The sequence below is a fragment of the Bubalus bubalis genome, chromosome 8, assembly GCF_019923935.1.
Source record: "Bubalus bubalis isolate 160015118507 breed Murrah chromosome 8, NDDB_SH_1, whole genome shotgun sequence".
NCBI lineage: Eukaryota > Metazoa > Chordata > Mammalia > Artiodactyla > Bovidae > Bubalus > Bubalus bubalis.
Window position 1 is genome coordinate 114,640,159 of NC_059164.1, and position 26,106 is coordinate 114,666,264.

Below are 26,106 nucleotides of genomic sequence, written 5' to 3' on the forward strand. Positions count from 1 at the left end.
TTCAAAGTGTTAGAGAAGTGATTTCTTAATTCAGGCTTCAATAGAACACTATCTGTTTTTTCTTTCAGTCCAGTGGATTATTTAAATTAATTATTTGAAATTTGAAAGTCACTCAGTCGTGTCCAACTGTTGACCCCGTGGACTATACAGTCCATAGGATTCTCCAGGCCAGAATACTGGAGTGGGTATCTGTTCCCTTCTCCAAGGGGGATCTTCCCAACCCAGGGATCGAGCCCAGGTCTCTCGCATTGCAGACGTATTCTTTACCAGCTGAGCCACCAGGGAAGCACATTATTTGGTTTGCTCTAAAATTTTAAAGATGAATTGAAGCTGCCTGCAGAGGGCGCACAGTGGACAGTCAGACCCGCTCTGATTCCTCATCTTCCTCCTCCAGACTCAGATTCAACCCTGTTACTAGTTATCAATGGATACTGCAAGTGTGTTTTTTGCATATATTGGTGTGTGTGTGTGTCTTTTAAAAGTACAAACTGGGTGTTTTTTTTTTTAAAGCAATTCATTTATTTTAATTGAAAAAATAGTCACCATTTCATTTCAGGCATTTGAGAAGTGATATACTAATATGCTAAAGCTTTAATTCCTGGAAGGCCAGCGTTCACTGTGGGGCAAGTTTCCTGTGTCCACAGTCCACAGTCCACAGTCCACAGTCAGGAGGATACAGCCACATTCCTCCCGCCTGCCCCCCTGCCAGTGTGCCCTGAGCCCCGGGGGGGTGAGGAGAGACGGGGCAGAGCCTTTTCCATGCCGGCAGAGCACCCTCCGCTGGGCCCTGAGCCCTCCCCACTCTTGAGGGCCATGACCAGTGTTGGAGACCCTCGAGGTTACCTCTGAGGGCCAGCCTCCGCGCTGAGGTCATGCCCTCAGAGACAGGGCAGACCTGGGTCTGGATGGCGCCCTGCTTTTTGCCTCCCTCTGGCATCTGGTTGAGGAGAAGAAAAGAAAACTTCTACATGGTATTCAGGCCCACAGAGAAAGCTGTTGTTCAGCTTTTTATCTCTTTCTTATTTCCAGTATTTTCCTGATTATAAAAATTACATTTGTTGAACAAAATTTGGACAGATAGAGAAGGAAAAAAAAAAAGACCTGTAGTACCCACTCAGAGGACTGCATTATGCTTTTGGTTATATATCTTTCTAAGCTCTTAAACACACGTGCATATATTTTAAGCAGAATTAGAATATTCTGTGTCTGATTTTGTATTCTGACTGTACAGTGTAATCCTAAATTTATATTTTGCATATTGGTTTATCCCTAGTGTATGGTTAAATATTCTGTGAAAAAAATAGTCAGTACATAATAGCCCATCCTCTGGGTATAGCATCACTCATTTATTTTCCTGTTGTTGGTTTTGTGGGCCGTTTTAATATATTTAATGCTGCAATGAAGCTGATTGAACACTGGTTGAATTCATTTTAGAAAGTGTTATATATAAAGCATAGATGGTAAAGAATCCGCCTGCAGTGCGGGAGACCTGGGTTTGATTCCTGTGTCAGGAAGATCACCTGGAGAAGGGAATGGCAACCCACTCCAGTATTCTTACCTGGGGAATTCCGTGGACAGAGGAGCCTGGTTTACAAAGACTGAGTGACTAACGCAAGACATAGAATATAAAAATTGTGAGTGGTTTGTGTCAGAGAGAGCTCATATTCTTATGAGTGTTTATATGTTTATCTTTATTATTTTAATAATTTGTTCATATCTTTTATCTCGATCTTAAAATATTTAATAAATGGCTTGGACTCTTTGGGAAGGCCACAGCTTCTCTGCTAGACAGAGTTACGTCAGAAGAAACCTCAAGAGGAACTCAGGGACTTGTTCCTGCAACTTAACTGGTGATGGCGTCTGTGCTTACAGCTGTTAGGACTGACACTCTGTGACACGGAGCCGCCTCTGTCCGCTCTGTCCCAGGGGCTCGTGGCCCAGGAGACAGGGCTTCCCGGGAGACTGAGGGTCCCTTCTGCCCTCGAGGAAGCTGGCCTCACTGACCATCAGCTCCCTGGAGCGAGCTGGAGGCGCCCAGCCTGGCTTCTGTGGCGGCTGTGCCCTCAGGGCAGTGGGCGGGGGTGCCGGGCTGCAGCTCCTTGCTGGCACCGGCGGAGGACGGCCCAGCCCCTCCCAGCGTGGTCCCCCGTGGCGGAGCGCTCAGGTGGGCTGACCAGTTATCCCTGGGCAGTGCCGCTCACTGCACAGTGGAGGGCACCACTTACTGGGCGCTTACTACCTTCCCGGGACAGGCTGGGTGCTGGACTTACCCATGAAGGCTGTATCACCAACATCCACCCCATTTGCCCCACATTATGGATGAGGGCGCCGAGGCTGAAACATGTTACCAGCATCCACGGCCCCTCAGCCCATGCCTGTGGAACCAGACTGAGTCCAGGTTGTTGGAATCTGCGTCCTGCCTGCTAACCAGATTGCTGAATTTTCACTACAGGTCCATTTCTAGTTGCTGTTAACACTTATAAATAAAACTTTTTCCTTTTTGTTAGAGGAACAAAAGGAGGATTCATCCGTTGTTCTGACTGGCAGCCATACTTTTTGGAAATGAACTGTTTTACAGGGTTTTCTCTTCACATTCTTGATGAAAACATCAGGTTCTACTAACGGAACCGCACTCGGCTCCAGGCCTGAGCAAGCCCTCCGCAGACAGTGTGGCCGCGGGAAACGCCGTGGTGCTGGGCGGGCAGGGCTGACTCAGTGCCGGGAGCCCGTGCCTCCTGGACTTCCTCACAGGCCTCCCCTGGTCTTTTTCCCTCCTTCCCTAGGCAGAAGGTTACGTGATTGGAAGCTGCATCAAGCACATCCCGATTGCAGGGCGGGACATCACCTATTTCATCCAGCAGCTGCTGCGGGAGCGGGAGGCGGGGATCCCTCCGGAGCAGTCGCTGGAGACCGCCAAAGCCATCAAGGTAGAGACAGGCGGGGGCAGGCCGGTCTGCCCGGAGAGAAATGGTGTTTGGAGGGTTCCCTTGCTGCCATCCCCCCCGCCCCCCGCTTCATCTTCCTTCCTCCTCCCTCCCCAAGAGAACGTGGGTCTCTATCCGTTTATGCTTGCGGGGGTTCCTGCTGTTAATGAGGGCAGCTTGGTGGCCGGGGTTGAGCACTGGACCCAGGCCAGCATCATTTCAAGGAGCCTAATTAGGTTAGAACTTCAGTTAGCTAAGCGTGTCTGCCTCCCGTCCCTCCAAGTTCATCTCTAGCTTAGGGAGCAGCAGCAGTGATGTCAGGAGTCTGGTGAAGTCAGCCAGCGTTCAGACGCATTTCCAGTACCTGTAGAGTGTGGTTCTGAGCCCTGTGAATTACAGCTCAGAGTAATGCTGTTCCAGGGTGGGGTCGTTGATCGGCGCCCCCCCACCCTGCCCCCTGTCGTTTCTAGACTGTAATGACCATGTTGGAAAGGTTTCAGGGGGCTTTAAGATCAAATCGATAAGATGAGAGGAAAAACGTCCTACCGGGCCTTTCTAAAAGTGCCTGCTTGACCGGGCCCATCAGTCTGGTCTTTGTGTTTCTCTGTATCTAGCAGCTGACAGACCCTTTTTTTTTTTTTGACAGACCCTTTTTAAAGAAGCTTTCTTTCCAGGTTGAAAATCAGGACAAATAACTGAAAATCAGGACAAATTACTGGAAATCAGGACAAATTACTGTTTTTTATTAGAGCCAAAATGCAAGAGAGTCTTCATAATACAAGGGTGATTATTATACAGATGAAGAACAAGGGTTTTGTTTACGGAGAAGCATTGAAGTGTGGGGGTGACAGGGGGCCTTGGGCGTCTCCCCTTCTCATAGAGCACACAGCGTCTGAACCTCAGGAAGTTTAGCCTCCCCTGCTTGTCCCCCACTAAGCACCCAGTAAGGGGCTTGAAGGGAGCAAGGGGGCACTCCCTTGTTTCCCCGCCCTCAGTGAGCACAGGTGTTCTGGGGCCGGGGCTCCTGCGAGGAGGGGCCCCCGCTACCCTGGGTGTCCAGGACGGGAGCTTCCAGGGAGGGGGTGCCTCAGAGCCGAACTCGCAGCCCCGGCCCGACCCCAGATCCGCCCTCTCCCCTTGGAAGGTCACGGAAGCATCCTTTTAGACTGAAACCTCCCCCATCTGCCCTCCCTTCGCCTTTCTTCTTGTCCCTTCCCCGCCCCCTCTGTTATGCATGTGACCGGCCTTCCGGGTGGACGTGGGGAAGTGGAGCCCTGAGCGGTGACTGGGGGGCTGCTTTCCGGGTCTCCGTGGTGGCCTTTCCTTGTCTCGGGCCCTCTGGGCCCTGGTGCTGACCCTGACCCTGGATCTGGTGCGTTCAGGACGCACAGCGTGTGGCTCAGCTGTGAGGTGGGGCTGAGAGAGACTCCTGTCCCTCTAGCCAGCTGCCCGGCCTGTGGTTAGTCCTCCACTCACTCCTTCCTGAGACCGGGGCGGGGGCGTCCTGGAAAGGTGGTGGAGCCCCTGCACCCCACAGGGGTGGTCTCCGCAGGCCTGAGGCTGGTGGGCCTGGCACTCACGGTCCTGGCAGCGGGGGTCCAGAGCTTAGTGCAGACACGGCCGCGCCCCATCCAGCTTCACTGAGGTGTTCATGCCGTCACTTAGAGATGCCCTAAGAACTCAGCAGGCCTCCATTCCAGGGCAGTGGCACGCTTCTGTCTGCAGTCTGCAGACTTGCAGTTGTATGGACTCACTCTGATATTAACGAGCACAGTGTTGTGGAGCTTATAATTTGACAGTATATGGCATTAGGATCTGTTTCAGGGATTCTAGGACACTTCAAACTTATTATCGTGAAACCACCTTCAGTTCAGTTCAGTCTCTCAGTCGTGTCTGACTCTTTGCGACTCCATGGACTGCAGCATGCCAGGCCTCCCTGTCCATCACCAACTCCCGAGGCCCTAAGATGTGCGGTGAGCATGAGCTCTGTGCCTGGTGTTGAACACAGCCTACGTTGCCCACAGGAAGTTTATTTCAGGATCTGGTACCCAAGAGCCACCTGCTGCTCTGCTGAGGTTAGCTCTCAGGACAGGTGGTTGACCAGAGATCCCCAGGGGAGCATCACCAGACACCAGGGAGACACTGGGCATGTCTCAGGCTGGTGCTGATACCTGGGTGAAAACCAGGAGCGGGTTCTCAGGCTGCAGTGCGTGGCCGCTCCGTCCTGCCTGTTGGCCTCTTTTGTCTGTGGCGCCTGGCACCTTGTAGCATGCCGTGTCATCTGCTTATTCGTCACGTCATTGCTTCCTCTCCTGACTCCGTGCTGGAGCACACACTCCAGCAGGCAGGGGTGTGTGTTTTCTTGTGAGTCCTGTGTGTCCACGTTGTAGAGCTGGTGGCTGTGCCGTGTCAGACTGCACAGCAGGTTCACGACCCGTGATCAGCCGTGTTCGGCATCAGGGTGAGGTCGGCCGTGTTCAGTGTGGGGCTGCAGCGCAGGTCTGCTGGTCTGGGTGGATGGCTGTGAGTGCCTGGGCAGGCGCCGCGTGGGGCCCCACAAGGAATAAGGAGACAGGAGATGGAGACAAGATGCTTAGTACATGCTGTCAGTACTTCAGCTGATAAGCAGCAGAATATGACAGGGGAGGGCTGAGATGAATAGCCAAGCTGCAAAGCAAGCAGGTTCACTCACAGTCCGGAGCAGAGTCATGAAAAGTCTGTGAGGCCTGACTGCGTCTGCACTGGAGTTGTGATGAGCGGGCAGGACTGGTTTCGGAGTGTCCAGGGCTGGGGGTTACTGGGTCTTGGTCAGAGGCAGACTCTGGTGACTTCTCTGTGTGTGTGTGTCTGCAGGAGAAATACTGCTACATCTGCCCTGATATAGTCAAGGAGTTCGCCAAGTATGATGTGGATCCTCGGAAGTGGATCAAACAGTACACGGGGATCAACGCCATCAACCAGAAGAAGTTCATCATAGATGTTGGCTACGAAAGGTTCCTGGGCCCTGAGATTTTCTTTCACCCGGAGGTAAAGAGGCGGGCTTTCTGAGAGCGAAGTCCGTCGTGTGTGGTGGAGCGATGCTGCCCCCTGGTGTATGTAGGCAGCAGTCCTCGGGCCACCTTCCCGTGAGGACCGCCGGGCGCCCGCCGTACCCTCTGCAGCTGTTACAGCACCGTGTGTTATAGCACCTGCTTGACTGTTGCCCTCTTTAGACCTGGCTCTCTGTTGAAAAAACAGATAACAAGTAATTAGGAAGACGCTTTAAGAGCAATAGAAGATAATGGAATGGAGTTGCTCTCATAGTAACGAGAAAACTAGTTAACCCCGGCAGACCATCAGTGTGGGCGTAGGAGGGCACGTGACCTTTCCATTTTTTGTGATGGTCCGTTCCAACTCCAGTTTTGAACCCCGGATGGTGGGTCCTGCCGTATTTCCTGCTGCAGGCTAGTTAGAGCTCCTGTCTGAGCAGCAGCCTTTCCATCAGTTAGACAGGCTTTAAGAATTGCAGGCCTCACTGTGTTAACTATAGTCACAAAGAGTTATTATTAACTCTTACAGATACAGTAATGAGACGACATTTTAAGATTTAATAAAATGGGTTGTATTCGTATTTTGGTTTGTTAGGTAGGGTACACGCTGCCACCTGTTTCCAGCATGTGTGACCTTTCGTGCAGGCAGATGGCTCACAGTGTTGCCTCACCACAGTCTTAACACTCATTCGTGCCCTTTGATATTATAGATTTAAAACAGACACAAAACTGACCATGACCAGTGAACAGCCGGTGAGCACCCGGATGTTACCTTCTTGAGTTCATTAAAGGTGTCCTTGATTTTTAAAGCATAGTTCAGATTTTTAAAATTGAATTCTTTTACACTTTACCTTATTTGACTTACAGAACTGAATCGAAGGCTGTTTACTCAGTGATGTGACTGTTACCATATTGTTTCATTGAAAAGCCACCGCTTCCAGCCGTCCCCCTTGCATCTCCGCCAGGCTTCTGGCTCAGGTTTCCAGTGTGATCGTTCATTGGCTGTGTTTTCTCTTGTATCCTGGGCTAATTTTTACATGACATTAATACTCATAAGTGATACACTTGTTCTTACTCAACGGTGTTTCCATAACATCACACACATGTGACTTACAGTCTTGGACTGAAGGACTCCCGGTGTCTCCTGACGCAGGGCCGGGTGCTCTTGGCTCCTGTGAATGTTTTCCCCTCACTGAGCCCACATGTGTCGCCGGGACGTGTCACCGTCAGTCACCCCGTGCACACTCACTTGGGTTCGTTTGACATACCAGTATTTGACGTGGTCATTCTAGCCTGATGGTTTTAAAAGTTACAGTACATTCTGTATTTATTAAAGTCACTTAAAAAAAAAGTTATTGAGAGAAGTATGTAATGTTTCTTTTTGTTTCTACAAAATTCAGTTTGCCAATCCAGATTTCATGGAGTCCATCTCGGAGGTTGTTGATGAAGTCATACAGAACTGCCCCATCGACGTTCGTCGTCCGCTGTATAAGGTATCAGCCGCCTGGGGGAGGTGCTCGGGTTTCATCCCACAGCCTAAGGCCCAGCATTCTTAGAAGAACAGGTTCTTAACATCAGTGTGCAGACATTCCTGTCTCACCGCGGTAGTGTAGGATTTCTTAAAGGCCAGCATACTGGTGAAATGTTTTTCTTGGGGTGGCGATGACGTAAATGTTTGGAAATAGGACTCAGTTAACCGGAGGTTTTTAATTTAAGTCTTCTTGTATCTTTATTCTTATCTGGCCAGCTGTATTTTAAATTGGACAATTTTAACCCTGCATAGTGACCGAATGATAAAGGCAGCCCGTCCCCGCCTGCTCTCCCTGAATTCTCTGGTCTTGCTTCACGCATGTTTAGGTTTGTCCCACATGTGCTGTTGCCAGAAAGAAGTCAGATCCTGACTGAAGCGTCGGGTGGGAATGCCCATGTGATAATGTTTTCCAGAATTCTGTGTGACCAGGGAGCTTTGAAACCTGAAATGAGAAAAGGCTAGTCTGTGTAATTACAGGATAAAAGGAGATGTTGCTGACAGCTGGATATTGAGAACAGGAAGTGGCGGTCAGCTGGCCCTCCTTCACCTGTGGTTGTGCTCTGCCTCATGCTCTAGGCCCGCAGCCTCTGCAGAGTCTTACCTTCTCAGCTCGGGGCGGGGGGCTGAGCTTAGAGGAGACCATCAGGCCCGGGTGTGAGGGCATACACAGTAGAGTACTGTGCAGTCTTCAAAAAGAATGAGGTGAATCAGTGTAAATTCAGATGAAAAGACGTTATAGTATATGTTAAGTTAAAAGGGAAATCGTAAAATTTATATATACTATTATTTAATTTAAAATGTAGTTTGTGTATGTATATATACATACATCAGATCAGATCAGGTCAGTCGCTCAGTCGTGTCCGACTCTTTGCGACCCCATGAATCGCAGCACGCCAGGCCTCCCTGTCCATCACCAACTCCCGGAGTTCACTCAGACTCACATCCATCGAGTCAGTGATGCCATCCAGCCATCTCATCCTCTGTTGTCCCCTTCTCCTCCTGCCCCCAATCCCTCCCAGCATCAGGGTCTTTTCCACTGAGTCAACTCTTCACATGAGATGGCCAAAGGACTGGAGTTTCAGCTTTAGCATCATTCCTTCCAAAGAAATCCCAGGGCTGATCTCCTTCAGAATGGACTGGTTGGATCTCCTTGCAGTCCAAGGGACTCTCAAGAGTCTTCTCCAACACCACAGTTCAAAAGCATCAATTCTTCGGCGCTCAGCCTTCTTCACAGTCCAACTCTCACATCCATACATGACCACAGGACAAACCATAGCCTTGACTAGACGAACCTTTGTTGGCAAAGTAATGTCTCTGCTTTTGAATATGCTATCTAGGTTGGTCATAACTTTCCTTCCAAGGAGTAATCGTCTTTTAATTTCATGGCTGCAGTCACCATCTGTAGTGATTTTGGAGCCCCCAAAAATAAAGTCTGACACCATTTCCACTGTTTCCCCATCTATTTCCCATGAAGTGGTGGGACCGGATGCCATGATCTTCATTTTCTGAATGTTGAGCTTTAAGCCAACTTTTTCACTCTCCACTTTCCCAATATGCTACTGGAGATCAATGGAGAAATAACTCCAGAAAGAATGAAGGGATGGAGCCAAAGCAAAAACAATACCCAGCTGTGGATGTGACTGGTGATAGAAGCAAGGTCCGATGCTGTAAAGAGCAATACTGCATAGGAACCTGGAATGTCAGGTCCATGAATCAAGGCAAATTGGAAGTGGTCAAACAAGAGATGGCAAGAGTGAATGTCGACATTCTAGGAATCAGCGAACTGAAATGGACTGGAATGGGTGAATTTAACTCAGATGACCATTATATCTACTATTGCGGGCAGGAATCCCTCAGAAGAAATGGAGTGGCCATCATGGTCAACAAAAGAGTCCGAAATGCAGTACTTGGATACAATCTCAAAAACGACAGAATGATCTCTGTTAGTTTCCAAGGCAACCCATTCAATATACATACATACATACATATATGTTTGAAAAGGTTTTGAATGATATATGCCAGACTTAAAATATCTTTGGGGTTGGGAGATGGATAACTTTTACTTTCTACTTTTTGTGTTTTAAAATTGTTTGAAATTTTATAGTTAAGAAATATTATTTTTATTATTTCCTATGTAGGAACATTTTCTACATAGGAACATTTTCCTATGTAGACAGCTTTTTATGGGTGAAAACAAATTATAATTTTATTTTTATTGTTCAGTTCAGTTGCTCAGTCATGTCTGACTATTTTCTACCCCATGGACTGCAGCACACCAGGCTTCCCTGTCCATCACCAACTCCCAGAGCTTGCTCAAACTCATATCCATTGAGTCGGTGATACCATCCAACCATCTCATCCTCTGTTGTCCCCTTCTCCTCCTGCCTTCAATCTTTCCCAGCATTAGGGTCTTTTCCAATGAGTCATTTCTTTGCATCAGGTGGCCAGAGTACTGGAGCTTCAGCTTCAGCATCAGTCCTTCCAATGAATATTCAGGACTGATTTCCTTTAGGATTGACTGGTTTGATCTTGCAGTCTAAGGGACTGTCAAGAGTCTTCTCCAACACCACAGTTCAAAAGCATCAATACTTCAGTGGTTAGCTTTCTTTATGGTCCAACTCTCACATCCATGCATGACTATTGGAAAAACCATAGCTTTGACTAGATGGACCTTTGTCAGCAAGATAGTATCTCTGCTTTTTAATATGCTGTCTAGGTTGGTCATAGCTTTTCTTCCGAGGAGCAAGCATCTTTTAATTTCATGACTGCGGTCACCATCTACAGTAATTTTGCAAGAAAATAAAGTCTGCAAGAAAACAAAGTCTCTCACTGTTTCCATTGTTTCCCCATCTTTTTGCCATGAAGTGATGGGACTGGATACCACAATGTTCATTTTTTGAATGTTGAGCTTTACGCCAGCTTTTTCACTCTGCTCTTTCACTTTCATTAAGAGGCTCTTTAGTTCCTCTTCACTTTCTGCCATAAGGGTGATGTCATCCACATATCTGAGGTTATTGATATTTCTCCCAGCAATCTTGATTTCAGCTTGTGCTTCATCCAGCCCAGCATTCCGCATGATGTACAAGGTGACAATATACCGTCTTGATATACTCCTTTCCCAACTTGGAACCAGTCCACTGTTCCATGTCTAGTTCTAACTGTTGCTTCTTGCCTGCATACAGATTTCTCAGGAGGCAGAACAATTACACCAAAGAAATTCTCGGACCCACAAAAGATTTTCCAATCTGGAGATCTGGCAAAGGGACTGAGAACCCCAGGGAATTTGACTTTAGAGGCCAGTGGGATTTGATTTTTACTGTTACATGTGCTTAATTAAACATCTCTCTTCTCCAATAAAATGTGCAAGAAAGGGAAACTAGAGACAGAGGAGAGTATTAAAGTTTAGTAAAATTCATGCCTTGTTCTCTTTACTTCTTAAATCTCACCTGACATTGGCTGTATCTTCATGTCCGTGAAAGCATGGGAACAGGTGTGCTCTCTTTAGTCTTCGTTTCATTGTAATGGAGATGAAACTTGTGCCAGTGGCTACGAAGGTTCAGGATGGGGTGAGATTTTTGTCTTTAGACAGTTGAGTTCAGTTTCAGTGGAATTACAGGAAGTAGAGATGGCCTGGTAGCCTGAGCTCCTTCCTTAACAGAGGACGACCCTGAGCCCCAGAACTAGATGGACCTAGGTTAAATGGAGCAAATTGGTCTTGGACTTGTAGTTATTATAAAATCCTGGCTATATTTCCTGAGTTGTACAGCATGTCTTTGTAGCCTATTTATTTTATGCAGAATAGTTTGTATCTCTCAATCCCCTGCCCCTGTCTTGCCTCTTCCCGATCCTACTGGTAACCACTGATTGTTCTCTATGAAAAGTGAAAGTGAAAGTGGCTTAGTTGTGTCCGACTCTTTGGGACCCCATGCACTACACAGTCCATGGACTTCTCCAGGCCAGAATACTGGAGTGGGTAGCTGTTCCCTTCTCCAGGGGATCTTCCCAACCCAGGGATTGAACCCAGGTGTCCCGCATTGCAGGACAGATTCTTTATCAGCTTAGCCACCAGGGAAGCAGATTGTTTCTATAACTGTGTCTTATGTCTTGTTATGTTCATTAGTTTTTTTATATTCCATCTATGTGATATCATACAGTATTTTTTTTCTGCCTTATCCCTCTAGCCTATTGCCCTCCAAGTCCATCCATGTTGCTGCAAATGGCATTATTTCATTCATTTTATGGCTCCGTAACATTTCATTGTATATATGTACCACATCTTTATCCATTCATCTGTTGATGGACACTTAGATTGCTTCCACGTCTTGGCAATTGTAAATAAAGTTGCCATGAACATAGGTGTGCTTGTATCTTTTGAGTTAGTGCAGTTGTCAGGCTTCTCTATCCCTGAACCTGTGGCCCCCACCGGCCGCTGCTCTGCCCGTCGTCTCTGGAGGCTGTCACCCCAGGTTAGAGGCTCTCGGGTAGGCAGCCTTGTTCTTCGGATTCACTCTGTACTTGTGGTCCCGCTTCCTGTCGTCAGCTCCTCCTTGTGAGCTTGCTGTGGCCGGAACCTTCCACCATGACATCTGTGTTCATGAAATGCATGGATGTACGGTTGGTGGGATTTTATGAGAAACTCTAAGGCCCTATTCTGGTTAGAGACATGCTACATACGACATGCTACATACAAGTGCTTCTGCAGAACACACGGACATCATGCTCCAGAGAGCTGAGTGGGCATGTCTTTGGGATCATGTCTTTCCTCTCCAGTCTTACTGTCATTCTCTTCTTTGTTTCTGATGCTTCTTTCTGCTTGCTGGGCCCACTCTTGTCAGTGTCCCAGGCACCTGCCATGGGGCTTCCAAAATGCTCAGTAAACCACCCAGGAGAAGTAGGAAGCAGGTTCACACCCACACAAGCTCATGACTGCTGTCTGCTGAGCCCCGATGGGTTACCCACTCAGGCACGAGGCCCTGTAGGAGGCTGGGCTCCTGACTTCTGCTTTCGTGCCTGGTCCCTCCAGTCCCCACAGGCTGAGATGGGCAGCTCTGGTGGCAGAGAGGGTTATAGGGGAACCTGCAGGAAAGGCTCTGAGGCAGCTCCCTGGGGCCCTGAGGCCTGCCCTTGGCTTCAGAGCAGGGTGTCTCCCCTTTGCCTCACCTGCTTCAAGGCACCACCTGGACCAGTAGGGCCAGGATTTCTTGTGTTTCCCAGGCCCAGTTGCAGAAACTGTAGGTGGAGTGTTTTATGGTGAAGTGAGCAGAAGGCTTATTGTAGGCCCTACTGAAAACACCCGAGACCTCCTCGAGCCTTGAGTTAACATGTTCCTCAGGCTAGTAGGCAAGAAAAAGAAGTTGGTGTAAAATATGATGTACCTTTGAAAACTGAGAATCTTCAAAAAAGCCAAACAATTGTTTTAGACAAAAGGAGGAGTTGTAATCTTAATTTTTTTTTGTCTGGCCTGTAGATAAGAAGGTTATTCATGGTACTTTCCTGATGGTCCAGTGGGTAAGAATCTGCCTGTCAATGCAAGGGACATGGGTTTGATCCCTGGTCCAAGAAGATTCCACGTGCCACAGAACAACTAAGCCCATGCACCACAACTACTGAGCCTGCGAGCCTCAACTATTGAACCCTTGCTCCACAACAAGGGAAGCCACCGCGGTGAGAAGCCCACACACTGCAATGAAGACTAGCCTCTGCTGGTGCGGCTAGAGAAAGCCTGTGCAAAGAAGAAAAATTTAAAAATTAATTTTTTAAAAGGGGTATTCACACGCCCCCTTTTTCTGTTTAGTCTCTAAGTGTGATGGAAGTTGGGTCTGGAGAGGACTAGCATGTGAGAGCTGACTCTTGGCCTGTGACTTCCCCACGAGGCCAAGTCATTCCAGGCAGCAGATGCTGCTGGAAACAAGATGATTTTGGCCCTGGCTGTCTGTGGGCTTCATCCCAGGAGCAGTAAAGTACACAGATGTCTGGGTCTCACCCTGAGATTCTGATATAATTTTCTGGGCATCTGGATTTTAAAAGCTTCGCAGATTTTGATGTGCAGCTGAACTGAGAACCATTGTTAGCAGCTAGTCACTCTGGGGTTTTCTCAACCTGTAGGGAGCTGTTGGCATGGAGATCTCTTCAGGGACGAGTGAAGAAGTGAAGTGAAAGTCACTCAGTCATGTCGGACTCTGTGACCTCATGGACTATACAGTCCATGGACTTCTCCAGGCCAGAATACTGGAGTGGATAGCCTTTCCCTTCTCCAGGGGATCTTCCCAACCCAGGGATCGAACCCATATCTCCTGCATTGCAGGCGGATTCTTTACCAGCTGAGCCAAGAGCGGAACCCAAATACTGCGATCCCAGCAAAACATGCAGCTATTTTGTGCCTGCAGTTTAGAGAGGAAGCTGGCCAAGGTACACAGGATGGTGGGCAGGGGGGGCTGCGAATCTGTCAAGCTGGATGAAGAATAAGGATAGAGCCTCTAGCACAAAATACACTTAATGTTACAGGAGTGGAACTTTTGTTATTTTTAATCCCATGTAAGATATTCAGTGGACTTTACTATTAATATAGACTTTGTGTTTCTACTTAAAAAGGTGACAGGCTCTGGCTAGTGTATATGATGATGTTGGCCAGGATGTTTTTTTACTGGCATAAAGACAGGACCTGTCCTATAGAGATAATTATGACTGAGACTTTTTATTTAACATCATGGAATAGACATTTATGTAGCAAAGTAAGGACCTGTTGAAAAGGCCAGTCCACTACAGGGGTTTCAACAAGCAGATGAGTGAAAGGTGTGTTGTGCAGATTGGGGTCCGTGGCCTTTCAGCAAGTCAGCGGACAGCACTGTGAAAACACAGGAAAACGTAGACTCTGCAGATGAGCAGAGATGACTATTTCCAGATTAAAATGCATTTAGAAAATTTGAGAAGTAGCCCTGGCCTGATAGCTCAGCTGGTAAAGAATCCGCCTGCAATGTGAGAGACCTGGGTTCAATCCCTGGGTTAGGAAGATCCCCTGGAGAAGGGAAAGGCTACCCACTCCAGTATTCTAGCCTGGAGAATTCCAGGGACTGTATAGTCCCATGGGGTCGCAAAGAGTCGGACAGGACTGAGCGACTTTCACTCACTCAAAATCTTTAATAAAACAGTAACCACTACTTATCAGTTATCATTTTGTCTTTCTCCTTTTCTTGAAATATAGGTAGGTAGGTAAATATATCATGCTGTATTTACATTTTGTATCTTGTATATTAACCTAGCATTGTGTTGTGAACATTGTCTTAAGGAATTAACGTTTTTCAGAAGCATTTTTTTATGGTATCTAATGCTCCACGCTTCATCTGCTTCAGTATCCAACTCGTTTTCCTGCGTGTTAAGTTTTTGATATTTTTCTAGCTCAGGTCAAGCTTTCCTTCTCTCCCACGACACACTTGGTGGTGTGTTGACTAGTGATGCTTCTTGATGGGCAGGTTCCGGTCTGAGGATTTGCTGACTGGATGGAGCAGACGCCTTCCAACATGCTGAGATGCTCGCGTGGATCAGCGGGCTCTGAGCTCGTCAGGATCTCCAGGCAGGATCCCACAGGAGCTGGCGGGAGGGGGTAACTGGGTGTTGGGGGAACGTCTTTCCTGAGGAGGGCGGACTTCTAGAAACTCGCACCTTGGAAACTTACCCACCACTCTTGTTCCGTGTGATAAAGGATCACCTGGTCTTTTAAATTTTCTTTAGAATGAATCACATTGAACTTTGGCTTTTGTTGAAAGTTTCTCGAGGAGTGTCATTTTTTGCATCGTAACATGTAAGCGTGTAGGCTCCGGAGCCAGACCACGGGGTTTCTTCATGCTGCCTGGGGCGTCAGGCAGCGTCACTTCGGTGCAGAGACGGTTGGCGCTCTCTGAGCCGCTTCCTGCCCTGGAGCATGATGGGTACGATCAGCGTAACGGTCCCTCAGAACTCTCGCGAGGATTCGGTTAGAGAACACATGCGCAGGGTAGAGCTTGAGCCTGGGTGTAGCCAGTACTGTGTGAATGGTAACTACCGCCATTTTATTAGCGTCTCTAAACCTCGTGGCCACAAGCTCGGGCTGTGCGGTCAGGCCTGCAGCTTACTCGCTGTGTAGCTCCAGATTGTGATTTGACTGCCGGCCCTGCTCTTTTATCTGTGAAATGGTGTGGCAGTGCCTGTTTCATAACGCCATGTGAGGCTTGCTTACGTGGGACAGCGACCATCACCTGGCACCTGCTCAATAAGCATGTGGTCACCGTTAGGACTGTTCATAGTGAGGCCAGGAATTTGAAATGACACCATAATGTTCTGGTTTAGTTCAGAGAAAATGCTGTGGTATTTTAAAAAATTTTATCCCAATAAAGGGTTGAAATATGCAGTTTTGTTATTTGACTCAGTTAAGGGAAGGCAGGAATTCTTTAATTTAGCAAATCAGTGGTCAGTCTTGCTAAGACTTCCAGCAGGTTAGTGCATTTTGAGTTTTTATTTCAGTTAAGATCAGTCGCTCAGTCGTGTCCAACTCTTTGCAACCCCAGGGACTGCAGTACGCCAGACTTCCCTGTCCATCACCATCTCCCAGAGCTTGCTCAGACTTACGTCTGTCAAGTAGGTGATGCTATCCAGCCATCTCATCCTCTGTTGTCCCCTTCTCCTCCTGCCTTCAATCCTTCTCAGCCTCAGGGTCTTTTTCCAATGAGTCAGTTTTTCGCATCAAGTGGCCAAAGGATTGGAGCTTCAGCTTCAGTATCAATCCTTGCAGTAAAATATTCAGGACTGATTTCCTTTAGGATGGACTGGTTGGATCTCCTTGCAATCCAAGGGACACTCAAGAGTCTTCTCCAATACCAGAGTCCAAAAGCTTTCATTCTTCGGCACCCAACTTTCTTTATGGTCCAACTCTCACATCCATACATGACTACTTTAAAAACCAAAGCTTTGACTAGACGGATCTTTGTTGGCAAAGTAATGTTTTGGCTTTTTAATATGCTGTTTAGGTGGGTCATAGCTTTTCTTCCAAGGAGCAAGCATCTTTTAATTTCATGGCTGCAGTCACCATCTGCAGTGATTTTGGAGCCCAAGAAAATGAAGTCTCTCACTGTTTCCATTGTTTCCCCATCTATTTGCCATGAGATGATGGGACCGGATGCCATGATCTTAGTCTTTGAATGTTGAGTTTTATGCCAGCTTTCTCACTCTTCTCTTTCACTTTCATTAAGAGGCTCTTTAGTTCCTCTTTGCTTTCTGCCATAAGGGTGGTGTCATCTGCATATCTGAGGTTATTGATATTTCTCCCGGCAGTCTTGATTCCAGCTTGTGCTTCGTCCAGCCTGGCATTTCATATGATGTACTCTGCATGTAAGTTAAATAGGCACGGTGACAATACACAGCCTTGACCTACTCCTTTCCCAGTTTGGAACCAGTCTGTTGTTCCATGTCCGGTTCTAACTATTGCTTCTTGACCTGCATACAGGTTTCTCAAGAGTCAGGTCAGGTGGTCTGGTATTCCCATCTCTTTGAGAATTTTCCACAGTTTGTTGTGATCCATACAGTCAAAGGCTTTGGCGTAGTCAGTGAAGCAGAAGTGGATGTTTTCCTGGAATTCTCTTGCTTTTTCAATGATCCAATGGATGTTGGCAATTTGATCTCTGATTCCTCTGCCTTTTCTAAGTCCAGCTTAAACATCTGGAAGTTCACGTACTGTTGAAGCCTGGCTTGGAAAATTATGTGCATTACTTTGCTCTCCTGTGAAATGAGTGCAATTGTGCGGTAGTTTGAACATTCTTTGGCATTGCCTTTCTTTGGGATTGGAATGAAAACTGATCTTTTCCAGTCCTGTGGCCACTGCTGAGTTTTGGTTTAGTTCAGAAAATGCTGCATTTTAAAAACATTTTATTCCGATAAAGTAGTTGTTGAAATATGCATTTTTTATTATTTGAATTGACTCAGTTAAGGAAAAGGGAGGAATTCTGTAATTTGGTAAATCAATAATCAGACTTGCTAAGACTTTCAGCAGGTGAGTGCATTTTGAGATTTTACTTCTTATTAGAGCTTCATAAAGACTCTGCATGATGGCAATACAGGAGAGAGGGTCCCCCTCAGCTGAAGTTGATTCCCAGAAGGTCCAGATAGAGGTGGATGGGTGAGCCACCTCCATGGGTGGAAGACAGGGCGGCTGAGGCCAAGAAGACCTGTGAGTAGACACGGGCAGGGTGAGCATGGCATCTGAGTGGGCATGGCAATGTCTAGCAAACCCACTCATTTATTCAGTGTGCAGTAAATTCCATTGATATCCCTGCCACCCCAAAACCTTTCAGAAATGGAAAGGCCAATCCTGCCTCATCCCCCAGGTTGTACTAGAGGAGTCAGTGCCACAGATTGGTGCCTGGAGGGAGGTGCCATCCCCTGACTTGAGTGCTTGGCAGGCCTGGAGTTGTGCAGCGAGCAGCCCGTGCAGCGGCCTGGGGCCATGGGGGCTAATGGCAGGGCTTCAGCTCCTGGCCCGCGAGAGCCGAAAAGCTGTCCAGGGGGTTGAGGGCAGGAGTGGTGACTGGGTGACAAGCTTTATTGTGCTCACCAAGGTACTGTGCTGGGAGTCACCTGGGGGAGATAAGGCAGGGCTGGGGAGCCCACTGGGAAGTCATATCAGGGTCCAGCAGGACAGTCACAGGGGTCATGTCCACCTCTCCACACTCCAGCCTCCTTCATTTCCCTCCTGGCCACTTTACAGACACACCGAGCACATTTCTGCCCCAGAGCCCTTGCACCTGCCGCCTCTGCCAGGAAGCTCTTGCAGGCGTGTCCCTGACCTGCTTCCTCTATGCCTTCATGTCCTTGCTGGGTCATCGGCTTCCAGCGAGGCTTCCTGGGCAGACCGATCCAGGTCCATCTCAGCCTCCCTCACGTTCCGTTCCACCTTCCCACTTCAGGGCTTCCTCCCTGGCGTGTGCAACCTGCCAGGTTGACACTGCTGTCCCTTGTTCATTTGGGCGTACAGTTGCATCTCCCCTCTTGCGATAGGTCAGGTTCTGTGCCTGCAACAGCCAGCTCTCAGGCTGTGTGGGGCCGTGTGAACGGATGAGCGTGTGGAGTGCCTCGTGAGTCTCTGACCCCTGACTGCTCACACTCAGGGAAGGACGGGCCCCTAGATCGGAGGGCAGGGCGCAGGACCTTTGAGACACAGTGACGTCCCTTGGGGAGAGTAGGGCCTGAAAGAACCCGGCGAGACCAGGGAGGAGGTGGGAACGTGGGCTGGGGTGAGATGCGAAGGGCATGTGTATGGATTAGAGCATAAGACGAGAACCTTAGTGAAATGAGGATTTCCAAAGGGAGCCTCAGTACATATTTGCTCAGCTGTTAAACGCTGAGTTAAAAAATCTTATTTTAAGAGATTGTGTTGGCCTGTGCTGTACAAACAGTGAAGTAAGGTGGGGGGCTTACAGTGTTCTCTCATGTCTTCAAAGATGGTATTAGTTAAGGAGGGCATTAGAAATGCTTTCTCTGAGCTGGGGTTTCTGCTGAGAGCTCTCTGTACATGTCTTGTGGTGTCTGCCTTAGGAGGCTGTTTCCTTCCTGTAAGTGAGGGGCTTAAATTACAGTATTAAAGTTTTACTATTTGTGATATCGTATTGAAAGACTTCCCTTAGAAGAATATTTGCTTACTTTTCTGTGTGGAAATTGATTAAGAATCCTGTAAGGCTAAATGTTCCTATTTGTAAGGTGCAAAATCATTAAGAGAAGCACTGTTGCTTCCCTTGAAATGAGATGGACAGAATTCATGTATTGGTAATTTCACTTATTTCTCTATTTTTGTTTTTTTTTCCACCATTCTGAAAGTGGAACAAGCATAGGTGATAATAGACCAAAGCCAACACTGCCTATTAGCTAAGTTTAAACTCTCAGGATAACTCTGAATAGCCACTTGGGTTGAAAATAATAAGTTTGTGTAACATTCTGATGCTCATAAAACACTAGTTAGCGAACCAGCCTTATTTCCATAGGCCAGCCAATTACTGCTGGAGAAGGTATGCTGAGAACATGGCCAGCAGAGCATGTCATCTCCTCTGCCTATGTCATAGTTACGAAGATTTTAAGGAAATATTTTCTTCTAGAAATTCTGTACATTTTAGCCCTTAAATCTATGATCCATATTGAGTTCAGTTGTGTGTGTGAAGTAAGATAGTTAGTAAATGTTCATTTCCCCTGCATGGATATTAATCATTCACCATCATTTGTTAAAAAAGACTATTCTTTTCCTATTGAAGCATCTTGGCAACTTTGTCCAAAATCATTTAACCATGTGTACACAGCACTGTTTTGTATAAATGGATGAATGAATCTTACACGTTATGCCTTTGCAAGTGACTGCAGAGTACATCATGAGAAACGCTGGGCTGGAAGAAGCACACGCTGGAATCAAGATTGCTGGGAGAAATATCAATAACCTCAGATATGCAGATGACACCACCCTTACGGCAGAAAGTGAAGAGAAACTAAAAAGCCTCTTGATGAAAGTGAAAGAGGAGGGTGAAAAAGTTGGCTTAAAGCTCAACATTCAGAAAATGAAGATCATAGCATCTGGTCCCATCACTTCATGGGAAATAGATGGGGAAACAGTGGAAACAGTGTCAGACTTTATTTTTCTGGGTTCCAAAATCACTGCAGATGGTGACCTAAGGCATAAAATTAAAAGACACTTACTCCTTAGAAAGTTACGACCAACCTAGATAGTGTATTAAAAAGCAGAGAGATTACTTTGCTAACAAAGGTCCATCTAGTCAAGGCTATGGTTTTTCCAGTGGTCATGTATGGATGTGAGAGTTGGACTGTGAAGAAAGCTGAGCACCGAAGAATTGATGCTTTTGAACTGTGGTGTTGGAGAAGACTCTTGAGAGTCCCTTGGACTGCAAGGAGATCCACCAGTCCATTCTGAAGGAGATCAGCCCTGGGATTTCTTTGGAAGGAATGATGCTGAAGCTGAAACTCCAGTCCTTTGGCCACCTCATGCGAAGAGTTGACTCATTGGAAAAGACCCTGATGCTCGGAGGGATTGGGGCAGGAGGAGAAGGGGAGGACAGAGGATGAGATGGCTGGATGGCATTACCAACTCGATGGACATGAGTTTGAGTGAAGTCCGGGAGTTGGTAATGGACAGGGAGGCCTGGCGTGCTGCGATTCATGGGGTCGCAAAGAGACTGAATTGAACTGAACTGAAGATCTTGCAATGCTTCTGAAATATAATGAACATTCGTTTTTTTCATACTCTAATGAATTAATTTGTAAATTTAAAAAATCCATTACAGAGATATGACCGGTAATTGCAGTAACTGGCCCACGACTGTATCCTGGACTGGAGTTAAAAATGCTAGAAAGTGCTAATGGAACAGGTGACAGAATTGCAGTAACAGTAATAGGTGAAAGTTATTGTATTAGTGTAAATTTATGAGGTTGAGAATTGTACTGTGAGGCTTATTCTACAAGCCAATGCCCAGAATAACCAAGAATGCTTTTAAAGTGTGATTCTTAGTAGCTCACAGGTACGCATTTTGTGTGAAGGTGTTATCAGGAGTCTCTTCAAGAAGATGAGGGTCGTGGTGCTCTGCAACGGCCCGGTGGGGTGGGATGGGGAGGGAAGCTCACAAGGGAGGGAGTATATGTATACTTACAGGTGATACACAGTGTCGTACAGCAGCAACCAACACAACATTGCAGAGCAATTATCTTCCAATTAAAAAAAAAAAAAAAAGATGAGGCTCAGAAGACCCTTGTTTTACTCTATTAAGGTTGCCGTCTGACCCGTCCTAGACTTCGTTCTGGTGTTCTCAACTCCTAGCTGTGTTGAGGCAGGGCACCTGACAGGGGCAGCAGGCAACGCTGGGTGCAGCGTTGGTGGGTGGCCCCCTGACTCTTGGCGGGAACCAAGCCCCCTCCTGTTGTTTCTGAGTGATTTTGCCACAGATGACAGGGTGTGGCAGTGATTATCGGTGACATTGATGTCGGGGCAGGATGTTGTCAGAAAGATGCAGATTTGCGATTTGTCAAGAGAAGACGGAGGCCTGTGTGGGGAGGGGTGTGGTAGAAGTTGCCCCCTTGAGAAGTAGAACAGGCAGCATGATTTTACTTGGTTATGGTGGAGGAAAAGCACCAAGAGACAATTTGTGACGCAGGAGAAAAGCTCAGTTTGTACTTTAAAAAAATATATTTATGCATTTATTTGGCTGCGTTGGGTCTTAGTTGCAACACACGGGGTCTTCGTTGCAAGCCTGTGGGATCTTTGGTCCTGGCCCACCGACTCACTAGTTGCAGCACGGACTTAGTTGCCCCAAGGCACGAGGGCTCTTCCTTCCCCCACCAGGGATTGAACCTGTGTCCCTTGCATTGCAAGGTGGATTCTTGACCACTGGACCACCAGGGAAGCCCTGATTTATACTTCTTCCTTGATAGCACTGACGTTGCCTCAGTGATTAGCTTCTCATATAGCTTGAAGTGTATTACTCAGACGACTGAAGGGTGAGTGGGGAGTGTGTTGTGGGCAGGTGATTTCACGCGAGGAAACCTCTGTTTTGTGTCTTTTAGAATGTTGTTCTTTCGGGAGGCTCAACAATGTTCAGGGATTTCGGACGTCGTCTGCAGAGAGACTTAAAGAGAGTGGTGGACGCCAGGCTGAAGCTCAGCGAGGAGCTCAGCGGTGGCAGGATAAAGGTGAGGCCTCCGGGCAGCCAGGCGGGGCTGGACGCTGCGCTAGTCTGGGCCATGAGGGGTAAACACGAGTTGGAGCCACTTTCTTAGCCACACTGTGAAGTCACAGTCAGAGGTCTGTTGCCCGGACTCCCTCCAGCTGTGCAGTCAGGACAGATGCGGACCTCCCAGTGCACCAACGCAACTCTTCCCCAGCACCCCCCTCCTCCCCCCGCCCTCTATGCCTGCCAGCAGTTTCTTCCCTGTTGTCAAGAGATCAGGCATGTCCTGTGATGACCAGTACCCCAAGGAAGTGGATCACTTTTCAGTGAGGAACTCTAATGTCCTTTGAAACGTTCTGATTAGCTCTCATCACTGGAATGAGCATGGCACTCCACTGTGTTCCTCAAGATCATAACCCTTAACCAGCTGGTGGATTTACAGGGTTGGGTTTGGTGTGGGGCCCATGGGAGCAAACCCGCGTGTCCTCACCTCCTGGGATCACCCCAAGGTGGTATCATTTCTTAGAGTATTTTTGGGACACCTAAGTGTTACTGCCCCACGGTTTCCCTGATAGCTCAGTTGGTAAAGAGTCCACCTGCAATGCAGAGACCCCGGTTTCATTCCTGGGTTGGGAAGATCCCCTGGAGAAGGGAAAGGCTGTCCACTCCAGTGTTCTGGCCTAGAGAATTCCTAGAGAATTCTATAGTTCATGGGGTCGCAAAGAGTCGGACACGACTAAGTGACTTTGGGCTTCTCATGTAGCTCAGTTGGTAAACAATCTGTGTGCAGTGTTGGATACCTGGTTCAATCCCTGGGTTGGGAAGATGCCCTGGAGAAGGAAATGGCAACCCACTCCAGTATTCTTGCCTGGGGAATCCCATGGACAGAGGAGCTTGGCGGGCAACAGTCCATGAGGTTGTAAGAGTCGGACACCACTTAGCACTATCTTTCTTAAGTGTTTCTTAGAATTATCTCTAGATGTGAAAACATCTAATTTGCTTAGTTCAAAAAAATAAGCTGGGTTAGTTGCATGGAGTGTTTATTTCTTAAAAATGCCTTTAAATTGAGGTAACTTGCCCTTGCGTTGTATTCTTTGTTCTCTGCACCACCTGGGCTGGGATTGGGGCTGGGGCCGTGGACTTGGCAGTGGGAGGGCTGAGCACCTTCCTTTCAGGATGGAGGTGTTGAGCCTGAAGGTGGGGCCAGCGGGGTGGGAGGAGGGTCCCAGGTGGGACGGCGTCAGGGTGCCCTGTGCACAGGACAGTCAGCTCACATCACTTCCCTTGCAGCCCAAGCCCGTGGAGGTCCAGGTGATAACGCACCACATGCAGCGCTACGCCGTGTGGTTCGGAGGCTCCATGCTGGCCTCAACTGTGAGTCCTTTCCTGGATTGTGCTGTCTTTTCATCTCTGTTCTCTGTTGACTTTGAATTAATTCTCTCTTACCGGAGATGAAATGGTGTGTGCTCTAATTGTGTGTGGCTCTAAACAGCCCCACATTTAATTGAGATAGAAAAAATACTTTAATGACCATTAGTGGTGCAAATTAGTACCACTAATTCATAAATACCCTTGCAAATTAGGGGTTACAGATATTGTAGATAAGTGAATCTGAAAATAACCTACAATGTCGCATTAATCATTAATTCCAGAAATTTTTCTGAGTAATTACTGCTTTTTCTCCTCAAATTTGTGACTAGCTAACGAATTGCTAACTTAGGGCGAGCAAGCACATAGTTGTTCCTAAATAGAAGCTAAATAAGTTTTCTTGCCTGAAAAATCCCATGGACAAAGGAGCCTGGCGGACGACAGTCCATGGGGTTGCCAAGAGGCAGATGGGATTGAGCGCCTGAGCACGCGGGCAAGTTTTTTAAAAAACGAAATAAAACTCCCGTTTGGCAGTTCAGGCTCACACAGTCCGCGGCCGAGGTGGGGGAGAGGGTGGCGGTTCGGATGGGGGATTGTCTCCTCTGCTTGGTCGTCTGTCTGATGCTGTCCCCTTGCCGGCGCGTGTGCGTGCTCCTCTCGCAGCCGGAGTTCTTGCAGGTCTGTCACACGAAGAAGGACTACGAGGAGTGCGGCCCGAGCATCTGCCGTCACAACCCCGTCTTCGGGGTCATGTCTTAGTGGCGGCTTGGGCACCGCCCCCGCAGTGGTGTCGTCGGAGCGCAAGTGTCCTTCAGACCCGGAGACGACGGGCCCTGTACATAGAGCGCGAGCGTGGTGTCCCATTGCATGCGGCGCCGCCCGCCGGACAGCTCGCAAAGCCATCTGCGCGCCCGTCCCGCCCCTCGCCCCTGCCCTCACCCCGCCCAGTCCCGCCCCTCACCCGCCCTGCCCCATTCCTAACCCTCACCCTACCTCGCCTTGCCCCGCCCCACTCTGCCCACTCACCCCCACCTGGCCCATCTCTCCGCCCTCACCCCATCCATCTCCCCGCCCTCACCCCGCCCACCTGATTCGCCCCACCCCCTCACCCCGCCCCATTTCCAACCCCCGCCCCGCCACTCACCTTGCCAATCTCCCCGCCCCGCTCCTCTATGCCCCCACCCGGCTCCTCTATGCTCTCGCCCCACCTCTCACCTCGCCCTGCCCCCGCCCATCTCTCCACCCTGCCCCTCACTTCACCCCGCCCTCGCCCCTCACCCGGCCCCATCCTTGCCCCTGCGCCCCCTACCCCTGCCCGTGCTCCCTGCCCCCTCACCCTGCCCCCACCCCCGCCCCTCACAGAGCTCTGCCCCTCGCCCCGCCCCATTCTCGCCCCGCCCCGCCCTTGCTCCCCGCCCCTCACTCCGCCCCTAGCTCCCCCCCCACCCATTGCCCCGCCCCTCACGCAGCTCTGCCCCACCCCCGGCCAGCCCCTCGGCCCGCCCCCTCGCCCGCCTCTCCACCCAAGCTTCTAGTCCACAGTTGGGTTCTGGAGTTCAGCTGCGACTCTTGAGTCATAGGTAGGGAAAACCCTAGAATGTGACAATAGCTCCCCCCAACCCCCCCCTGCCCAGGACAGAGTATGGGACTGTAAAGCCTCTTCCTCCCAGACTATTTTTGTAAATAAAATGTTATAAACTTGAAATACAAAATTGATGTTTATATTTCCTATCATTTTGTATTTTATGGTTCTTTGGTACAACTGGCTTGACCGCGAGCACGCGTAGATGTCGGTGTCATGGAGTGTCGTCATAAAGCGTTTCTAATCATGAGGCATGTTCTGACGTGTTTGTAGGCGAGCAAAATAAAGCAGAGCAAAACGTTTTTGCCACATGTTTGCTAGATAACGACTACACTTGATTGAGCGACATGAAGTTTAACCACTAAGCAGTATTGTATGAGAATCATTACAGACAATGTATCTTTTCCTTTTCCTGTGTGAACTTTCTGGAACTGTTTTATAGAAGATGCCAGTGTGCTGTTGGTGAGCGTTGGATGAAATACTACCTTGCACTATTGTAATAAAAGCACTTAAACTCTTTATAAAGATTTCCTGTGGTGCTGTGGTGGTCTTTGGGTTTTCCCCTTGGTGCCTGTGGTTTTTTCAAAGAGTATCGAAATTTGTTTCACATCAGCGGAGGCTTTGATGATAACAGAAGTTTGGGGAGGAAGTTTCCTGAAAGGTGTGGGATGCCTCCGTCATTCAAAGTGGTGTGGATGGTGCTGGATGAACTTGTGTGAGTGTGGGGGCTTGGGTGATCCTGGTGGTTTCTACCATCCTGTCCCAGGAATTGAGAATTCATGGCTTTAAGACTGGAGCAACTACTCTGACATCTGCTGAGTAGATTGCTGGCTTAAAAGGTAATTTGCTAAATTAAGGGATTTAGTTTTAGCCCATCCTTCATATAATACTTATGTTCCTGTATAAGCTGCTATTTTATGGCATTTCTTCTAGGTCGTGAAGTATGTTTTGTTTTTTTTTCTCTAAAGATCTGAATTTGTAAAGAAACATT

The 26,106-nt window shown here is 48.2% G+C and overlaps 1 protein-coding gene across 6 annotated transcripts in view; it reads left to right on the forward strand.

The window, feature by feature from the left end:
• The window catches only part of ACTR3B (actin related protein 3B), a 73,958-nt gene extending 48,316 nt beyond the window's left edge, over positions 1-25,642 (forward strand). For 5 of the 6 annotated variants that reach the window (XM_025291902.3, XM_025291911.3, XM_025291905.3 and 2 more), the window contains 6 exons: positions 2,784-2,927; positions 5,778-5,951; positions 7,354-7,446; positions 22,062-22,187; positions 23,456-23,539; positions 24,197-25,642. In XM_025291902.3, the coding sequence (XP_025147687.1) occupies positions 2,784-2,927; positions 5,778-5,951; positions 7,354-7,446; positions 22,062-22,187; positions 23,456-23,539; positions 24,197-24,292 (717 nt within the window). In that variant the 3' untranslated portion in view covers positions 24,293-25,642. The remainder of the gene's footprint in view (positions 1-2,783; positions 2,928-5,777; positions 5,952-7,353; positions 7,447-22,061; positions 22,188-23,455; positions 23,540-24,196) is intronic. The other variant, XM_025291904.3, reaches the window with a different exon arrangement.
• The last annotated feature ends 464 nt before the right edge of the window (positions 25,643-26,106 follow it).